At 35.4% G+C, this 22,478-nt stretch overlaps 1 protein-coding gene and 1 long non-coding RNA gene across 3 annotated transcripts; one reads left to right on the top strand and one right to left on the bottom strand.

Moving 5' to 3' along the window:
• Nucleotides 1–5,844: 5,844 nt before the first annotated feature.
• On the top strand, nucleotides 5,845–7,606 carry LOC146736251 (uncharacterized). The gene is made up of 3 exons (XR_014930920.1): nucleotides 5,845–5,972; nucleotides 6,178–6,247; nucleotides 7,473–7,606. It is a non-coding gene; the product is annotated as an uncharacterized LOC146736251 (long non-coding RNA).
• A 12,254-nt stretch (nucleotides 7,607–19,860) lies between these two features.
• Nucleotides 19,861–22,328, bottom strand: LOC100370512 (NADH dehydrogenase [ubiquinone] 1 beta subcomplex subunit 4-like). 2 transcript variants are annotated; one of them, XM_002735544.3, is made up of 3 exons: nucleotides 22,179–22,328; nucleotides 21,218–21,361; nucleotides 19,861–20,252 (listed from the first exon to the last, which is right to left on the bottom strand). In XM_002735544.3, the coding sequence occupies exons 1-3, from the start codon at nucleotides 22,302–22,304 to the stop codon at nucleotides 20,187–20,189; spliced, it is 336 nt and encodes a 111-aa protein (XP_002735590.1). In that variant the 5' UTR covers nucleotides 22,305–22,328; the 3' UTR covers nucleotides 19,861–20,186. The 2 variants fall into 2 exon arrangements, with proteins under 2 accessions (XP_002735590.1, XP_077866114.1); XM_078009988.2 differs by lacking the exons at nucleotides 19,861–20,252; nucleotides 21,218–21,361 and adding an exon at nucleotides 21,369–21,559.
• Between the last annotated feature and the right edge of the window lie 150 nt (nucleotides 22,329–22,478).

Raw genomic sequence — 22,478 nt, 5'->3', positions numbered from 1 at the left:
TTTTAAATCGCCTTCCATCCACCAAACTTTTACAACATATACTACACATAATACAGAGTATATACCTTCATTCATAATTGCTATGCATAATGTTATAGTTTGGGTGTATTTGAAGTTGAAGACTGGATTTTCTTTTTCTTTCACTATTAAAATGGGAAATTTGTTTATGTTTGAGCTTAACCCCATGCCCAAGGACAGGCAGAGAAACACAGAATTCCCAATTTTGCTTTGTTTTTGGAGTAACTTGTTGTTTCATGTGACGTTTTTTGAGCTGTTGCATCCTGAAAACAAATCACCTTGCTTAAACGCCGGCGTGCATCGCCATACTACAAACTGTATCATGGTTAACTGTCATCCACGTGATCCATCTAGGTTGATCAATTATTTATTTTGTTGAAAATTATTGGAATAGACAATTTAATTATAATTAAGATCCTGGTTGGCTAAATTTTTTTAATTTTATTTTATTTCATTTATCATTATTATTTTCTGACCGATGGGGTGGTCAATAAATAAAGATAAAATACCAGGTGTCCTCAGTATTATGACTGTTAGTAGTGGTTTGAAATTTTATATGAAACAAAAACCTCTGTACGATCTCTGGTAGTACTGTTATGATAGCGACTTCACAATTGGTTCACACGCCAGTGCACTATTGCTTAGAATCAACAACTTGCATGTTTAGGGTGGAGATTATAAACATATATTTCAGGAATTTGATAAATAGACTGTTTACTTATTATATTTAGTAGTGGCAACTTCGCAAGGCTTTAACCGTGAGACACATCCCTGGTAATCACGTGATCGTGCCAACGATTGCAGCGATTGGCTGATCGCAAGTCTACTCCGCCACGCCTTAGTGTTTTGACTTTTTTTTGTATTATAGAGAGTTTTGTAACTTTTGTAAGGGAGAAAGAAGGAGAGAACGGTGCAGCGAGGAGTTACCTCAGATGACTGCTTGTGTGAATAAAGCTGGTCTATGTGTAATGAATTAATGTGTATTAATTTGGGTCAAATCTGGTACCTCTACGTGTAAGCATGGAACTATAAACCATTTATAGTTTCATGGTGTAAGTGACATAAGCCAAGCGAGACGAACACAACGCCTGTGTTCACAACAGTACTATAAATTTTCTTGACAGAAAATGTTCAACTCCATAACCCATCCTTTTACCACAATAATTTTATGTTTCTCAGTTTTAAGTTAGCATATAGTTGCAGTCAAATTGCTGTAGGCCAAGTGGCACACATCCAACAATGTTGACATACACAAAAGAAAAATGGGCGATCCCATGAGCCTCCGGGTTTTCGTGAGCTGCTAAATGACAAGAATTTATTTGTAGGTCATGAAAGAGGTTGTACAAAGTTAGAATAATACAAAATATAATTTATAATACTAAAAATAATTATAAATGACAAAAGATATCAACACAGCGCCTCGTATTACAATGAAACATTTCATATTGTGAAACATAACCGAACGAGACGATTATCCAGTAGTCTGATATGGAACCCATATTTCCATATATTAAATTGAAATATATTATGTGCATAATCGATAAAATAACAGTATCAGGTGAAACCTAACCCTTCAAATGTTTATTGGTCTACTTATTTGACCCGGCCATCACATATTTTTGAAAATACACATAAAAACCTGTTCAGTGATATCACACATCAATAGTTCACACAGCTAGAACCAAATCAGCAAAAACAAAAATAGATTCGGCTCGTTGAACACAAATTCGCCCTATATGTCGTACGCCTGATTATAATACACGAACAAGCACGATGTGTTGTCAACTTGAAATTCATAGATTGTTTCAAGGAGCAGCCACAATGCAGCTGTGGTCAATAAACCTTCGATAGGAATGTTATAATAAGAATTTGTGAAAAAATTATGAAGCTTTCAGTGAACTCCTTGGTTAAAACAGTAGCATGTTCCGGCTAGTGGCGGCAGTTTGGCAAACGCGCCTTTCCCGATATTAAAGCGCGGTGGTCGTCGCGCAGCGCGTGTTAGAGTTTCATGTAAATAAACAATGTATTTTACACGCGTTATATACGTCGTTATGAGTCACATATCGAACAGAACGCGGCACGACGACTGCCACCCTTCAAAGTTAGGTCGTGTTGAAATTTTAAAAACACATGACGGTTTACTGTATATTATAACATATAACTTGTTCAAGAGCGAATACCCGCCCTGAAATTAACTTACCTATAAGTATTTGAGATAATATACATTTATTATTTTATACATACATGGCGCGGGTTTATACATTTATTAACCTCAAGGTTCCTCGTGTACTATTCGATATGATGTTTCTCAATATAGCGTTATTGTGCTCTGCCATCGCCTGACTTTGTACGTGACGGTCCCAGGGTGAAGACTGGTCATTATGATTTATCACCTTAGTAATTCAATGAATTGGGGCGGTAACATTTCACCGAGATCTCACCCGGACACAACATAAATAAACCTCTTCTGCAAGTCACATGAGTGTGTGACGCACTTGCCTACCGAGTTCATTTCTTTTTATTTGCATAGTGAAACATAAATCGATTTCACTTGTACAAACTTCTTTCTTCTATGTGATTGTTTATTTACCGTCCTAGTCTATGAGACTGTATTTTAATGTTTGTATGACAACAATGTCTTGAGGCCCTGTCATAAGACAACTTTTATTATGTGCAATTTGAATGTCTCTCATGTCTTACTATTCGTTCCATATTTAAAGCGGAAGGGTCGTTACCTGCGCACGCGCGGGAATTGAGTCCCAAGCGATGATAGCAAAATACGCTAAAAAACGCAAAGGCTCATGGGTAGACGCTTGTTTGTAAACAATGACACGCTATGACCATCTGACCTGCGCAGGTGATGACTCTCCCGCTTTAAGAGAAAAGGGGAAACTTAGAATATTCTGCAATTCGATGTGTTGTAACCTTGACAACAATACATTTCAATATCTTCAAACACAATTACGGAAGGTAGACCTTGATTTCACAAGACAACGATTTGTACGGACTAAAGTGTGAGTTGAATCTGACCCCCGTTCGCGCAACTTGAAGTGTGAGTGAACCCATCTCATCGCCCACCGGAAAGGAAGATAGCAAAAATTCAAGAACATTGTTCTCAAGAAAAAAAAAAGACTCACAATGCAACTTGAACTTTCAACATTTGTACAGTAACTTGAATTGTTTTATAACCACTAATCAAATATGTATACCTCCTTCAAGTTGGTTACAGTACTAAAAAAATGATATAAACAGACAAAGAATTTTGTATTTTATTCGCCCCCTCTGATTCGTAAATGCAACTGGGTCTACCCGATATAGAAAAATATAGAATTAGCTTTAATCTTAGTCTGTACGGACTAGAACGATGTAAGCCCGAACCTTGGAAGCCCTCCAGCGACAAAGCGCTTCACATACGTCAGAACATGGAGGTCAGAATGAGGTGTAGGCAACGGCGTTTAAATCAACTATGTTTAGTTAAGTCTTTATAGTTATTTATAATATAGGATTTTTTTAAAATTTATTTATTGCCGAACGACCATAAATCAAAACAATATCCGACACGTCGTCAGCCAATGATTGTCAGCCACGTGATCACCAGCATGGTCTCAACAATTTATGGGTAGGCTTTACAAAATACAGACTATAGATTTATAGATATGAGTCTAACGAATTGAACGACAGACCCCCCCCCCCAATGTGTAGGTTGTTGATCTAAAACTATTTTATAACATAGTGTGAAAGCAACACGTGTACCTGCCTGCCATGGTTTCTCCCTTAAAGGGCGGTAGTCGTCGCGCCACTCATGCTCGATATATATTGGTCTCATTTAAACAAAGATGGCGACTTTGACTGTTGCGCAGATCAACGAGTACAAACTGAGACGTTACCAGGCCTTAATTTGGTATTTTGTAGGTGATTTGAAAGTATCGAAGGAGTAACAGGCGGCAATTAATGCAAGTCACGCTATTAGGTCAAACCTCATACCTGTACTTGTGATTTCCATTGGAAGAGCGCATTGGACAAATGTCGCACACTGGCATGCGCAGCTCGACGACTGCCGCCCTTTAAATAAGCTAATACGGTAATAGCGTCGTACTCATCGTACGTAACCCCGGTGAATCAGTATAGGAGTTGTACGCCCTGAGTAAATAAATACAAGATAATATCAATGAAGTTGACAAGATATAGTAATTGATTATATCACGGTGAAACAACATGGTAAATTCGTGGCTTGGCTTTTAGCCAACTATGATACACTGAATCCTAGCAAATGTAGGACGTCTGCGGTCGGCTTAGCACAACTTATGGGGTGGGGTCGTCGAAGCCGTCGTTAAGCGCGGTAGCTCTATGAGGTCTTAAAATCGTAAATACCAAATTGCCGGGGGTGGGGGGGTCATCGAAAAGTCATAGTAGATGTTTAATCGAGGGTTACGTGACTTAGACAAAGAAATATCGATTTAGCGAGAGTGAAACTTAGGAACAGGATTTCTGCCAGTGGCACCTCAGTCACCACGTATATACGCGTGTTAATGTATATTTCCCTAGAGACCCACTGGGTGTGTGGCACACACCAACTTAAGGTGCATGCCCGGGGGCGCATGTCATTAGGAAACAGCCAAACATGAGTACGCGTACCTGTACCTGTTGCTCTAATACAAATATTTACACCATTCCCAGTTCACAGGGCTGAAAAGAATATTTGAGCACTAGTACTTTAAAATATGCAACGTGGATATGCATGCTCGCCGATTGCTATTATTATACGTCAAAAAACCTGCAACGTATCAAAGTTGTTGCATCGTTATATCGAACAGACACAATGTTAGGGGCTGGGAGCTGGGAAAAAACGTTACGCTTTTAGTTCAACTAGTGTATTATGTTCAGTATCAGCGACAACTGATTCACTACACCTTTTTAATGACGCGTAAAAGATGTCAAACTTGTTTTTTTTTTATCCATGGTCCATTTTTGAATCGTATATATGCCTTGACTCGACAGTAAATTGGTCTCAAAATAAATATCACATCACGTGTGTGTATGAACTCGACACAGTTATAGAGGGCGCACCCGTACTAAGGCGGCATGGACATACTAGTAGTTCATCATTGCGTGAGTGTTAAATACTGTTATGTGGCTTGATAACGTTCACATGGTAAAGCGGTCACTAATTGGCACTGTCATAAAATACATCGCATTACACAAAACAAGTTGTCTAAATATTATGATTGGCTTAGGATTTCACTGGAAAGATTCATTGCAAATAGTCATCAAGTGTTTCTTACCAAACAAATTTGTCTAATTAGTTCAGTATTGTTAGGTAATTTAGTAAATAGCGAGCTAATCAATTCACTGGATAATTTGGAGACATTAAATAAAATTAATGGCAGCGCCGTACTCATCGCAAGCAACCCCGGTGAGTCAGAGTTGAACACTTAGAGTAAATTATTACCGAATACTAGCCGGCAGTGCCAACTGTAAATAAATAAATACAAAATAATATCAATAAAGATGGAAGATAGGAGATATAGGAACAGATTGTGAGAAACATGGTGATTTGTTGGTGGGCTGGCTTTTAATCAACTGTGGCAGAGTTTAGTCAATGACGCGACGTCCTCAAGTCATGCGAAGGTGGCATGGCATTTCCCTCCTAATGAGATTAGTTTGATTATTGTCGCGTGATGGCGCACATCTTGCGTGCATTCACCTCAATGTTTGTTCCGCGAGAGGGCGTAATTTCATCATCGGTTAAGCAGCCTTCATCAATCATGCTGAACAATGAAGACGTTTCGAAATGTGACGTCACGTTATACACTCAAACTAGGGGGCGTTTTCTGCTGCCATTTTATCTGAACATCACTGTAATGCATGGAAATAATTGCTTCCAATTAAAATAGTTTCAAGTTTTCGATATTAGACCGTCGTAGGACAGAGTTTGTTGAGTATCATAGACTACGGTATGTATAGTACATAAATGAGAATTGTAGTAGCAGCATCAACTCGATAATCATTCCGCGAGTTAAAACACTTAGAATAATAAGACAATATTTAAGCATTCATCTTCTCAGTGTGCTTGGAAATTTCGAACTTGAACTTTGCAGTCTTATGTGTAATAGTGTATGCTATTCTCACTTATAAAATATATATATATATTTGTTCTAGATCGACATGTTGTTTATATCTGGCATAAAACACTCCAAGACTTATAGCTGTCTATTTGTTTTGACGACAGGTTGGTAAAATTCACCGTATTATTGTAGCCTGTGAAACTGTTGTATTCTTGAAGAAATGCTGTATTCATTTCGAAGATTGTAATTTAAAAAGTGCAATGTGACTCAAAATACAAATAAGTTAATAAATAATATATTTAGACGATATGCCTATTCTATTCTATTCTATTCTATTCTATTCTATTCTATTCTATTCTATTCTATTCTATTCTATTCTATTCTATTCTATTCTATTCTATTCTAATCTATTCTATTCTATTCTATTCTATTCTATTCTATTCTATTCTATTCTATTCTATTCTTCTTGTGTAGTGTAGTTTGTTGACCTCACAGAGAGTCGTGGGTTAGCCTTGTTCCTAGTTACTAGTCTGAGTTTTTAGCAAAGCTCTCCCAACAAATATCAACATTTGTTGTCAATTTAATGTTGCTGTTGTTGTTGTTTTTTTATTATAAACTTATTTATTGGTACTTGGGAAAACGTTTATAGAATATCGGCTACTATATATCATATTTAAATAAATAAATAAATAAATAAATAAATAAATAAATAAATAAATAAATAAATAAATAAATAAATAAATAAATAAATAAATAAATAAATAAATAAATAAATAAATAAATAAATAAATAAATAAATAAATAAATAAATAATTTATTTAGTGCATTAATTACAAATTGCGAGCCGTTTTTTAATATTTCATTAAAACTACCGTGATTTTGTTATTGCTTTTAATAATTTATCAGAACAACTTATTACCAGCTTTATTTTTACTGCTTAATTTACATCTAGGAAATGCATTTTTTATTTTGTATTTAAATATGGTTCTGTTTCTTGAGAAGCCATATCACGATGAGCCGAATCCTTTCTAGCATAACATCATTGTTCAAGAAGCATAACTAACCGACAGAAAAGTGAATAATACCCCGAACTTCAAAACTGATTGCCGTTAAATTTAATTCATGCAAAACGTAGTTTGCCCCGTGTAAACTGCAAATCGTTAATTATTAATTAACATTTCTTTTCTGTAACAATGTAAAGAGCATGTTTATTACGCAAAAGGTCAAACATCCTGGTATTTCTGGAGGTAAAGCTGTAATCTAACTACAGACAAATTTCCAGATTTTGATAATAACTAATCCCCAAACAGCTCACATAGTACGTGAAATAAAAATAAACAACTGAAATGATGACTCGTTTTTAAGTTCTAGTTTATATATTGATTTCAGTCCTTCTTGCTTTTACCGATGCGTTAAAATGTTATAACTGCGTTGGCGGTACCAGTGACCGATGTACTACCGATCCGGAGAGCCTTAGCAGTGCCGCCGAAATGTCATGCACCCAGGACCACCCAGTCTGCTACGTGAGTTATTCTGTTAACGTATCACTTCGTTCGTTCGTTATACGGTAACACTTCAAGAGTTACAATGTTACACACTGCATGTGTCCATGGTGACACAGCTGCCGTATTTGGTACTAGTTGTTATGTAACATTATACCGTCACATTTACGAGCAATATCATTGTATTCTTAAGGGTATAACATTGAGCGATTTCATTAAAGGAATAACATTGAAAATGTTCAAGTATTAAATATTGAGAGGTATCGTCAAGTGTATAATATTGGGAGGTCACATTAAAAATAAAATATTGAGAAATATCATTGGGGTTACAACATTTAGACGTCTCGAGTTGGCTTCCAAGTTATTGACAACCAGTAGCCATCGGCGACCGCGTTGCAGCTGGAGATTTTGTTCACCAATGGGAGACAAGCTATGGGGTTACCCACAACACCCTTCTGCCCCGTGATGTTTTCTACATTTAAATTGGTCATGTGACTGGTTTTGTATGATTTTTTTTTAATCCGCAGAAGTACTAATGTCTGAATTACAACTGTTTCGTTATAGACTGAAGAAATGAAAATGAAAGACTCGAAACAAATCATAAGCACAACGAGAGGATGCATAGGAGAGAGTGACTGTAAAATAGGCACTGTATCTGAAGGAGGTATCCGTAAGTAACACTCACGTAGTATAAGCATGACATGGTTGCGTTATTTCACTTATTAAATTGCTGAATAATTTGAATGTACGCCACACAAAGTACCAGGGTAATTTGATTGTCATAGTATTTTTTATTGATTCACAGAATTCACTATGGTCGAGTGTTGTGACGAAAATCTGTGTAACATTTCGGGAAACCCCGTAATACTTAGCAACGCGGGATTATTACTGGTGTGTTTTCTCTCAAGTCGCCTATGGCAAGCATAATCTATATGATTCACGTCGTCGTCACCGTACTTCGTGTCATAATTGTAATGCGTAATACCTGTATACAATGTGATTTTAAATTTTCCGGGCGTGAATACACTGATGTTATTTTTCTTGCAATTTAATTTGAAATTTTAGGAATATAGCAGCAACCTGTCACATGTTGTTTGTACTTAAAGTGGGGGAGTCGTCACCTGCGCATGCGTCAGATGGCCATAGCGTGTCATTGTTTACAAACAAGCCTCTACCCATGAGCCTTTGCGTTTTTAGCGTGTGTTGTTATCGTCGGTTGGGACTCAATTGACATTTTCCGGTTCCATGCTTAATAATGTGCTGTACACATTTGATGATCGATTAAGTGAAGGTATTCCAATGCAATATTCCTCTGTCAAAGATCGGCGGTCGATGTGAGCTACGAAATAAAGAAATTCGAGTTCAAAATCAAATCGTTCGTTTTTTGCGGCAGACGTTCGACGCGCGTCTTTCATGCAACTCGCGAGATCTCGCAGTTGAACGGAGAATCACCTATTCCCGCGCGTGCACAGATGGCGACCCTCCCGCTTTAATATACGTACCATCATTGTAACGACATGTTTGTACTCACCACGGTTACTAAAAAAGATACCGTATACTCACTCAGAGTTTCTTTTTCTCTCTACAAACTTTATTTTTCATAGATATTTGAATACATGTATACTTCCGGGTTTAACATGTGAGCTAATTTTAACGCATATACCAGTGGAAATATTTAATCATGTTAAAATTTGTGGAGAAATTATTATTTTAGCATTATTCACTAGTATGTGCAGTTTTTACCTTTTTTTTAAATCAACATCAACAACACACAGCTTGACCTTGATGGATTTTCACTTATCAAATCGGCGGCCCTTTACAATGATCGGAATTCTGTGTTTTCTATAAAAGCTGACAAGTTTATATAAATAGTTCTCGAGGTGTTATTACTCGACTGAATATAAAGTTTTGTATAACTGAGTTCTCGCCGTATTATCTGTAACCTCGTCATAATAATTCCCGCATAGTACACCATTTCATTAATAAATAAATGGATGGATGGATGGGTTGGTGGGGTGTGGATGGATGATTGACGGATGGATGAATGAATGAATGAATGAATGGATGGATGGATGGATGGATGAATATAAATAAATAAATGAATAAATAAATAAATAAATAAATAAATAAATAAATAAATGACTAAATAAATAAATGACTAAATAAATAAATAAATAAATAAATAAATAAATAAATAAATAAATGACTAAATGACTAAATGACTAAATAAATAAATAAATAAATAAATAAATAAATAAATAAATAAATAAATAAATAAATAAATAAATAAATAAATAAATAAATAAATAAATAAATAAAACTCCACTAGCGATATCAGCAATTATATAACAAGTATTTTAGCAATGTGATTACCATGGACGTATATTAGTTGCCTTCATAAGCAATACACGTGGACTGCCATGGAGCAAATATATGACTTGGGGTATACGCCAACAAGGTATCTTGTTTATTTGCGTTGATAATATTGGGAGCATCAAGTAGGGCAAAAGTTGATGAGTAACCGAGGGGGGCGTATTCCGCACGGAAACACAGGTGAGTACGGTATACACGATACGCAACGAGACAACTTATTTCCAAAACTACCGTGATATTTTTTAATTATAAGATGATGGCAGAATGTTGAATTAATTGTATGCATGTTTGACTCTGAAAAAAGTGGGAAGACGAGTTATGTTAGTACTTAGAGCTATGACGATTCATCCCATATTACCCACTGGCAGCATCGTTATGTACATGTACGTTTTGCGTGATAAATAACTTGTAAATTCATAATATATAAAATTAATACAAAAATGATTGGAAAATGTTTGAATTGATTTTACAGTACCGTATGCTGTTGAATTTCAGTAAGTTTTTCTCAGAAGACACAGACGCGTAAACATGGAGGCACATGCAATGTATTGTTATCTATTCGTGCTCGTCACAGGTTAGTTCAAGTTCAAATATAAAATAGCGATAAGCGTGAATCAATGTTTGATAAATTCGGCATTTTTGTCGGAGTAACGACTTCCAGAAGAAGGGGAACTTGATCGATACGTATCACATACTTCAGTATGCGTCAGATATGAAGTAAAGTCGGAGTCGGACACTTTCTTCGAAAAAATTAATCCTGCAAAAAAATATGTTGCCAAAATGTAAAAATGCTTTAAAATATTTGGTGGTCAGAAATCGCAAATAATGTTTTTTCATAACGTGGACTCATATTTAGGGTTCATAATATGCGTAAATATTTAGAAAAATGATCGTGAAAAATACAGGGTCATACATGCTGTTTCGACCCCCTACCCATCAAGCCTTAGATCACGGTAAATACCAGGCAAGTCATGCAACATGTTATTGTTATTCCTTCCGATAGTCGCTGTACATTCGACGGGCGGACTGAAATGTTACAATTGTGTGGGTGGACAAAGCGATAAATGTACAACAGACCCAGAGAGTCTGGGTAAAATCGCCGAGATGACATGTACACAGGCGGACCCAGTATGTTTTGTAAGTATATTCATGGAGTCATGGTAACGTTTATTACAGTATATTGATATGTTTCGTTTATTTTGTCGGCAAACTTTGAACTTGAAATAACGAACTTGATACGGTAGACGTGCTTATCTTTGCCGAGTTGTGTATACCATATTCTCTCTATTAGTAGCGCATCACCAATAGAAGCGCACAGAAACGAATAACTGTATTTATTGTATAATGAATCCCTAAAATATTACGTATTTGGAACAAATTCGATAATACCAGAGCGTTTGCCACACATAAATAACACTAATGATTTTTTTATTTCTTGATTTTTGAAAAATCTACGCTTCAAAAACTATTTATACAATTATGTAATGACAAAGATGTGTCCATGGTGAAAATAAATAATATTTTAATAATTCAACATATAATAAATGCAATTATATGGCGTGCCTCAACTATAGTAGCCTGGCAAGGTCGCGTGAGTCGCGCCCTTTACGGTGCTTCAAACGCAACACACGCCTGACAGAACGATGTACCTAGTGGGGTCTGATGCCGTTTGGCCGGCGAGGGCGCCATTTACGCCTACATGTCAGGCTACTACTATAGCAAATACAGTAATTCGAATTACACCTCATATACGAACATAAGTACAGCCATGAAACATGCTCCTCGCTACTGTAATCAGACGCCGCGTTCCCCGTTACAACTGCCCCCAATAGCTTGAAATATCGTGCAGCGAATACGCAATTACAATTAATATAGAGCACCTATACAAACATAAAGACATGCATAGTGTTGCAGCATATTAATTTGAAAGGCGACACATTCAGAAAAGCTCTAATGAGAATTACAACCCCACCATAAATTCTATCTTATCATATCTACTTAATTTTTTGATATCTCAAACAACTGTTGACAGTCTCAGGTTATAAAAGTATTAACATGGGATTCCTGTAATGAGACATCGCCAATATCATTCTGCGAAACGATCTCGACTGTCACTCAAACGCTACGTTGTCCATCCGGCAGTTGACTCTCAACAGAAGCTTAAGCTTCTCCTGTGTGTCCTGATCACCGGGTGAATTATAAATGGGTCGCGGTAAATTCAACTTCCAATGAGAAAACTTTACTTTGACATTTTATAAATAGATTAAAACATGACATATCTTATGGTCTTATTTTCAATTATATTTTTATGGTTGGAATTGAATGACAAACAAGTTCACTTACCTCAGCCTATCGTTGTTGAGTCGCACTCAAAAACTTCATTTGAACTTTAGCGAAAATAAAATTCCCTCAAGTAACCATACATGGTGTATGCCACAGTTGAAAAATCTGGTGCTCAGTTGTTGGAAATTAAATTGTCACCAGTTCCTTATTTCATTCACTTGCCCTGGAAAGTGTTACGCTGTGATTGTATTCTAAGTTAATCCCGCATTAGGACTCAAGCAGATTACATAGTCAAAGTGATACATTTTAACAAATACACATGTGCAAATTCGCATAACAATTATAAATTTGGCGGGTTTGTTAGTAACTTCCACACTTCCACTGTGCGAGCCTCTTCTTCACGTTTATTTATATATATCAGTTTGTTTATCCTGTAGTTTTGCTTTCTATTAACAGTGCGTTTATACTACTGATGCGGCATAATGTACAAATTCTCAGTGTTACATATGTATAAATGAGATGATATAAAATTTCGGAAGAGAGACTGTAAAACGCGTTCGTTTATTACAATAATGCTTATAGTATCTAGTTAAATATGTTTTTTGAAAAAGAATTGGAGAGCTTGACTACCCAAAGTTCAATATATGTGCGTGCAAACCAGACGAGTGGTCATATACCGAATATGGTTCTCTTTTGTCAACTGTGCTCCTCACTCACTCCTCCCTTTAAGTGTATGTAAATGATTTTCTGTACACTATATAAAACATTAATTTTATTATTTATGTGATAAACACTATTTGATTCCGGGGGTACTCCTAATCAGACCTGGTACCCATACTGAAGTATAGCTTTATTTTCAAAAAAGCCTCTAAACATGTAATTTTTTTGGTGAAATTATACCCCTTTTCGAGCGCAGAAACTTAAAATAGATACCCTATATACATACTAAAATCATACTGTTTCCAAGTTGAGGTAACATTTGAGATTCCTTTTTCACACTTTATTACTATATGTATTACTATATATTAAAATATTCGACCCTAAACACGGCACACGCGTATACGCGTCAAATAACTAAATAACACGCCTTTTACGTATTTTTTACTTCAGTTTGCGTACCATGTTTTACTCAGAGACCCTCCCCCCCACCGGATTTTACCTACAGATACCTGGAACGCAAACAATACTGCTGACACATACATGCGCATTATATGCCGGTCCGTGTACATGTTCAGGTTTACACGGGACGGTTTTATTATGACTGTCGTTTTATTTAAATTTTGCCTTAAACGGGACTGTGCTGATACCTGTCTAAACCGACCATTTTCCAGTCCCTTTACACTAGACTTGCTTATCAGACAAACCTATATAAACCAGCAACCACCTGTAAACCGTACATTATTTTCTAGGTTTGACAAGTTTTAATGTAATGAATAGAGCATTTGTAGTTGTGTGTATAAAACCATAATCTAAAGTTTTGAAAACAATGATTCTATATTAAAGCCTTAGAACAATCAATGTTGTTTTCTTGCCACACAGAGTGAAGTGATGTCGATGACGGACCCAGAGCAGGTTATAAGCACCACTAGAGGCTGCATGAATGACGAAGACTGTAAAATTGGGACAGTACACGAAGGAGGAGTCAGTAAGTAGAGAAACGCTTGTCGAAAACTTGGCAATTATAATAAATCTGGCGTACATACAGAGAATTAGTCAAATTTAGGGAAAGATACTCAGGTGGGTTAACATGCGTGTTTGTATGGATATTTGGCTCATGTGACAAAACATATAACGGGGAGAACTAACATGGGGTTTACACTCATATTAGAAGTATGTATGTGTGTGTGTGTGTGGGGGGGGGGGTATTGTAGACAGTTGCGGCTTGTTTTGGTGCTAACGGTCTTGTACCCTGAACAAAATATTAGTGTTGTAAATATACAAACGAAAGACAGCCAAAACCATGTTTGTTTCACGAACGGTGTACATATACAATAAAAACCTTAAGTGAGATTTCTAGAAAACCATTTCACTTTTGTAGATGGCTTCTACTGCAGTCTTATCGAAATCGGCATATATTTTAACTATATTTTCTTGTTTATTTGTAATTTGATAACTTTCACCACCTTGTGGGCTTTCGCGATTATCAAAACTTTAAAATACTACTAGCAAATATATAATAATATAGAAGTTGTACAGTTGTCACAGAAATAGTACTTAACAGCAAGCCTCAAACAGACACGACCACAAGTCAGCGATAGCGAGATTCGAAAACTAACTGTTCAGTCAAAATACAAGCAGTTAGCCAATTCGCTAGCGAGTTTGCAAATTGGCTGCCCCAGTACTTCTGAGACTTGCTGTAAATTGCGACGGAAAATTTTTGCTGGAGCAATGACAATACCAAAAATTAATTTTGCAAACTAAAATGAAACAATGAAACTAGAATCCTATTTCCATTAGATTGCCCTCTACGCAGATTGTAAAAAAGAATGATTACGTCAGATTGTAAAAAAGAATGATTACGTCAGATTGTAAAAAAGAATGATTATACACTTTTACATAAACATTATACTGTAGAATACTTATTTTCGCTTGGAATTATTTTCGCTATTTTTGCTGAAGGGATGTTTCCGTGAAAATAAAATCCAGTGAATATACTTTTTTTTCTATATTTCACATTAAACTCATCAAAAATCAGTGAAAATAAATTCCACACAAAACGCCCAAAAAGCCTTTTCAGCGAAAATTAATTCCAGCGAAAATAAAGTATTCCACAGTACATTTGTATTTCATACATGAACATTCTAATTATTATTTTCATTCTTATATGTGTTTCCGTTATTTTACAGAATTCAGCATTTTTGACTGTTGCGACGAAGACCTATGCAATACATCTGGAACGACCATTGTCAGTTCAAACACAGCAATTCTACTCCTATGCATTTTACTGTGGTATCCATAGCAACCATGAATATACAATATACATTCCAGCTTTATCTGTAAATTGTCGTCATAGATGCCATCATACATTCAGTCATTTTAATAACACACAGTCAATGTTTCCTTTGTGATTGACACCTAGAAACAGTTCTTTCATAATTATAATTCTCGAGGTACGATTGTGGGCTCTTTCGTTTTTTTCATAACTTCTGTTAATTTTGACCAATTTTCACAGCTAAATAATCATGTGAAAATCAGACGGCTCTGCACTAATGTAAATTTGCAGCACAATAGCATCCTACCGGAGAATTCAAGTTCAGATTTATTATCAAATCAGACTTTTTGATATTACTCTTTTTTAGATTCAAACATTTCATTGGTTATAAATATAGATGACTGGAAATGACAAACATACTTTGTTTTCACTTGCAATTTATTTTTTCTATTTCCAATGAAGGGATGTACCAGCGAAAATAAATTTCAGTGAACATACCTTTGTTCCTGTATTTTACATTCAATTCATTCAAAATAAACTTCATACAAAACAGCCAAAATGTTATTTCAGTGAAAATTAATTCCAGCTAAAATTAAAGTATTTTACAATATGCAGGTTAAGTAATTATTAAGGGATAATAGTGTCACCAGAAATACAGTTTAATAACATCAATCTGGTGATTTTTTTTCTTACTTTGATGTCAGGAGACATTACTTGTCTTAGTATCCCTATTAAGAGTGTGTAGAAATATGGATTGAAATATGGAAATAATCGATTTAAATGACGAAAGATTGATGATTAACCACCAGATTTTCTCGCCTGAATTATTCTGCAATTTTTTTCTTATATTTTTCAATATTTCAGGAAATAAACTTTAATTTTGGAGCAAACTGACAAAATTTGCGTCAATTTTCAGTTTTTACTAATTTTTTTTTACTATTTTTGTCCTAATCTTCTGAAGGAAAGTGCAGACTATAAACGGGACTATTTTGTGAATTTGTGACGAAAAGAGGGAACTGTGGTTAAAAGGTTAATGAAATTATATCAATTCGAACTTATTCATATGCAAATGTTTAAGGAGCTTCAGACCGAATTGAAGAATACATCTTCTTCATGATTTAATTATTACAGATTAATGCCAACTGGATAGCAAAAATGAAAAAAAAATGGAGCTACTGGGCATATTTTCAAGAAACAAGTTAGAAAGGTCATAGAAAATACAAATGTAATAGAAATGTGTATTTTTGAACTTGAACATTATTTATTCATCTCTCAATGTTTTGCTCCCTTACAATGGATGAGTAAAATTCGACTTAAACAGAACTAACGTGTGCTGAAGGTATTGGGTGAATCAAATAGGGCTTAAAAGAACTACTGTAATGGTATTGGGTGAATCAAATAGGGCTTAAAAAGAACTACTGTAAAGGTATTGGGTGAATCAAATAGGGCTTAAAAAGAACTACTGTAAAGGTATTGGGTGAATCAAATAGGGCTTAAAAAGAACTACTGTGTGCTGAAGATATTGGGTGAATCAAATAGGGCTTAAAAAGAACTACTGTAAAGGTATTGGGTGAATCAAATAGGGCTTAAAAAGAACTACTGTAAAGGTATTGGGTGAATCAAATAGGGCTTAAAAGAACTACTGTAAAGGTATTGGGTGAATCAAATAGGGCTTAAAAAGAACTACTGTAAAGGTATTGGGTGAATCAAATAGGGCTTAAAAAGAACTACTGTGTGCTGAGGGTATTGGGTGAATCAAATAGGGCTTAAAAAGAACTACTGTAAAGGTATTGGGTGAATCAAATAGGGCTTAAAAAGAACTACTGTAAAGGTATTGGGTGAATCAAATAGGGCTTAAAAAGAACTACTGTAAAGCTATTGGGTGAATCAAATAGGGCTTAAAAAGAACTACTGTAAAGGTATTGGGTGAATCAAATAGGGCTTAAAAAGAACTACTGTGTGCTGAAGGTATTGGGTGAATCAAATAGGGCTTAAAAAGAACTATTGTAAAGGTATTGGGTGAATCAAATAGGGCTTAAAAAGAACTACTGTGTACTGAAGGTATTGGGTGAATCAAATAGGGCTTAAAAAGAACTACTGTAAAGGTATTGGGTGAATCAAATAGGGCTTAAAAAGAACTACTGTAAAGGTATTGGGTGAATCAAATAGGGCTTAAAAAGAACTATTGTAAAGGTATTGGGTGAATCAAATAGGGCTTAAAAAGAACTACTGTAAAGGTATTGGGTGAATCAAATAGGGCTTAAAAAGAACTACTGTGTGCTGAAGGTATTGGGTGAATCAAATAGGGCTTAAAAAGAACTACTGTAAAGGTATTGGTTGAATCAAATAGGGCTTAAAAAGAACTACTGTAAAGGTATTGGGTGAATCAAATAGGGCTTAAAAAGAACTACTGTAAAGGTATTGGGTGAATCAAATAGGGCTTAAAAAGAACTATTGTAAAGGTATTGGGTGAATCAAATAGGGCTTAAAAAGAACTACTGTAAAGGTATTGGGTGAATCAAATAGGGCTTAAAAAGAACTACTGTAAAGGTATTGGGTGAATCAAATAGGGCTTAAAAAGAACTACTGTAAAGGTATTGGGTGAATCAAATAGGGCTTAAAAAGAACTACTGTAAAGGTATTGGGTGAATCAAGTACATCTTCAATACACATGGAGCAAAAATTGCATTTATTGCATGCAAAATCTTTGACATAAATCTTATTTAGACCATATTCTTCATGATTTTAAAACAACATTTATATATATATATATTTATTAATTTGATTATATATGACTTGATATTTTGGTCATACATCTTGTGACGTCTCAAAACACAATTACAGTACTAGTTACACATTTCTATCCGTAACAGTGCTTAATCATTACAGTTATGCATATTAATCAGGTCACATGACCATATATGGTCATCTGATATGTTAGTCATATCTCTTGTACAACACCTTCTTATAGCACTGGTTGAATGTCACTAACTGCAGCAGTGCTTAAAACATTACACTTGTGCATATTAATTAGGTAGCATGGCCAGTTATGGTCGTCTGTTGTTATAGCAATACTTTTATGTCTTTATCTGTAACAGTGCTTGAGATATAGTTATGCATATTAATAAGGTCACATGGCATCAATTTATACAAAGCAGGTAATTAATATGCATGTATTTCAACCTTGAATTAATCAGTTCTGTGGATTTCTGAAAGCATCTACGTACCAAGTTTCTTGAAATTTAATGAGTGGTTCTCAAGATATGTGAAACATTTATAAATTGTGTCGAGGCAAGATGCAAATCATAGGTGTGTTTGTTAATTAAGTTTGAAGTGTCTAGTTAGACTTCAAAATGTTTTCTGTAATTAATATTCAATTCACTGTATTATTTCTGTTCAGCAATAGTTTTGATGTTTAGTTTAGATTATTCATATTCCTATTATATCATACAAGTTGTATTTGACCTATGACGTTATTACCGCGATCAGTGATTGGTTTAGAACCGATCTATCACAACTTGAGTTTTGTGTCATGTGACACTTGAGGTCCTCGTGCCATTGTTGTCGTTATTATTTTTACGTTTTTTGTTGTTTCAAGCCGATGTTTTCTTTTCAAAGTTCAATAAATGTCAATCCTGACATGAGACTTTCCGACTTCGTGAATTGTTCCGACCTATAGAGTACAGTGCCTATACTTCGAGCCAAATCACAGCCACAAATTGATTAGTTTATGCAAAAGTAAACCTTAACTAAACACGCATATGGCTTTTAAGAGAACCAATGCACTAGGTTTTACTGAAATCAGATAATTGGTTCTTGAAATAATGTTGAAAAAGCTAAAAATTGAGTAACTATTTTGCAAATTGAGTAATTAGTATGCACAGATTTCCCAGGACATCTATGTACAAAGTTTCATTGAAATGCAATGATCAGTTTTTGAGATAATTGCTGATTTATATGCAAATTATTTTAACAAAAACTAATTAGGTCTATGCATTGTACCAGAGCATCTATTTACAGAGTTTCATTAAATCCATTAAGTAGTTCTTGAGATACTGGTGGAACAGACAGACGCAGACACACATACATGTACACACTAACTGCAAAACATCCCATTGTAAAATTTGAGCAGATCAAACATTGGAGGTTCTCTCCCATAATGCATTGCATATATTTGCAGTAATTGAATTCAACTCTGTGGGTGTGAATCACGATTGGGTTGTCAATAAATTCGAAAAAAAAATTGAATTTGTATTTCATTCTGTGATTTTACGGGCAGTGGTAGACAGCAGGGGCGAGCCAAGAAGCGAAGACCAAAGTAATTTTCATCGTTATGTTTTCGGACACATTGGATACACATCCAATACCACTAATGTACATGGCCAAACATTTGCGTCTTAAAAGTTCAAATCTACACCTCCTGTAACATAGTTTTGCATAAAGCATTTTCCTGGGGGAAGTCACAACAGTTTCACTTTGGGTGTCCATAGACTTTCGATTTCATACTTCACACTTTGATATTCTTACGGTCAGTAATCATTTCTTTGGCATTTGTTCTATCCAATCGATACTGAACATGCAATTCCGATTTGGTATCCGCACTCGTAAATGCCTCAACTTATGGAATGTATTTCAAACAAACATTATCCAAGTGATTCAAATGAGGAATAAGAAATCAGTACTGGTGTTTGTCAACTTATAAATCAAAACTCTGTTTATTTCATGCTTCAAAAACCAATTTACATTATGACTATACAGACGCAACAATATAGAAGAAACCAACTAGGCAATCCGGGAGACAAAATCAGTGTAAATAGCACCCTCTGTTGGAATAAGAGAGAGGTTACATGATGACAGTACTAATTGCAGTGATTTTTGTCCTGTGGTTTTAAACCACTAAAAAGCATCTGAAACGGTTTTAAATGACTGGTGACCATAGCTTCTACTAAAGTGTTCACACAAAGATGATTTCAGATATCCTATCCTATTGTTGGTCTTGGAACCAAATAGAAATCATGCAGATAGCAAGTTATAAGGTCTCTGCTGGACGCCTTTGTCGTACATCTCCTCTCTTCGTTTCTGAAAAAGGATCAAGTGAAAAATACAATTTAAGGCAAGTACTTATCTCCTTCAATATCATTACTGGCAAGGTGAAAAAAATATATCTTGTGTGCCTGGGCTAACATGTTTACTTCAATTAAAGGTATTTTCACTGCATATATTGTGATAGTGAGACGTAGATGGATGCACAGTGACAACTTTGGTTGTCATTCAGACATGGCAAATCTACTTTCAATTGATGACTACAGATTTGAAAAGTTCAGGGCTTGAACTTCACACAGATGAATCAAAAGAGCACATTGAATAATACAGATTTTCCCTATACTGTTCCTGTACGCCAAGGCAATTTTAACAAATTATTATGGTCTGTTGAATGTGTTCAAATGTACACAATTTTTTTGATGCCATGGAGTTTTTTGCATAATACGACTTGACAGGTCAAGTCTGTTATTAAACATGCTATGTTGTCCCAACGCATTACTCTGGTAATGTAATTAGGAAGTGAATTATCAATTTCAAAGTGTGATCTGTTGAAATTGGTTGCGGGGAAAAAACATAATTTTGTATTTAAAACTGGTAATAAGCAATTTTTAAAAGGTAACCTGAATGTGGAAAGTAGTACCATATTTAACAGGTTTTAAGGTTGTAACAGGTCAAGGTTTAGTTTATACATTTATACCATATTCATGTCAGTCAATATTCATGCTGTATTATATAAATTTGATTTCCGGAATTAAAGTCGAACCAGGTTTCACGACTAGAAAAGTATGAGTGTAGTCGAATGTAACCCTAAAAATAGAACTTACCGAAAGTGGGGGGATGGACACTTAGTTGAGAGTGTGGTATCATAATTTCACCTTTGTTCTTTTTATTTTGAATCAAACAAAGTTTTATGTTACTCAGCGCAGGCAAAAATCTTGGTGTGAACAAGACAACACACAAGAGCACATGCACATGCATATAAGAAAAACACTAGCACTTACCCTGTCATAGTGGAATAGAGCAAATAAACTAACAGGCGGCACCACTATAACCAAAAATCCAAGAATAGATGTTTTTGGCGTTGCTTTAAAATAGCTATAACCCTGAGCTCTTGCCATAGCCCATCTTTGAACAGCTGGTTCCTCCTGCAGAAATCAGACAACATTCAAAATGCTTATCAATAAATACAATTGCATTAAATCCAGTAAGCCACAATACTGCTGGTGCTTTTTATGCACACCGAGGACAGGCAAAATACATAGAATGATAGTTTTTGGCGTTGCTTTAAAATAGCTATAACCCTGAGCTCTTGCCATAGCCCATCTTTGAACAGCTGGTTCCTCCTGCAGAAATCAGACAACATTCAAAATGCTTATCAATAAATACAATTGCATTAAATCCAGTAAGCCACAATACTGCTGGTGCTTTTTATGCACACCGAGGACAGGCAAAATACATAGAATGATAGTTACTTCCCGTCAGTGGACCCTAGATGGTAAACGTAGTTAAGGACGTCTGGGAGGAGCAGGGGGTTCGGGAAGAACTATTGAATAGGGGTCAACTTGAGCAGACATTTCTATGCAGACAGACACGCGGAAGGCTTCAGTGGAGGCCTTACTTGCAGCCTTCGAACACGAAGGGGACTGTAGTATACATGCAAATGACTGATCTGTAACCAGTTTATACTCCAACTGAGGTTTGTGTCAGTGAAAACAGTGTCGACACTGCTGTACACATACCGATCTTTTCTTTATCATTTGTTAAATGTGCAACTTTTTGAAGAAATTTTAAACTCTTGTGCAGTCTATATATATTCTACCTGATAGACACTAAACTACTATTATAGTGGTCGAAAAATGTTACGTGAGGCTGAGTGAAAGGCTTGAACTCAAATTTGAGGTCATGAAAACAACACTTTAGTTTCAGTAAAACATACACTCCCAGACATGCAAGTGAACTTACAATGCGCCCAGTGATATGAGGATTTTGACGCTGACGTTGAAACTCTCTTCTCAGTTGGTTTCTAATTTCTGCTCGCTCAAATTCTGCCCTTTTTACATCAGACGGGATACCAGTGTAGTCCGCCATGATGGAAACAGACTTTGATGTTGACCCTCTAGCTTGTTCACTAAAACAACATTTTCGTTTTTCAAACACGATATCGAATTACAACGACAAATCGTGGTAATTATTTTTATTATTAAAATTATTATGATATAATTTAAAATTGGGATAATTTGGTCAATAACTTTAATAATAAAT

The sequence above is a fragment of the Saccoglossus kowalevskii genome, chromosome 11 (assembly GCF_978046115.1).
Source record: "Saccoglossus kowalevskii chromosome 11, keSacKowa6.1, whole genome shotgun sequence".
In the NCBI taxonomy this organism is placed as follows: Eukaryota; Metazoa; Hemichordata; class Enteropneusta; family Harrimaniidae; genus Saccoglossus; species Saccoglossus kowalevskii.
The sequence above is the reverse complement of the archived record's forward strand: the minus strand, read 5'-3'. Positions and strand labels throughout refer to the sequence as shown.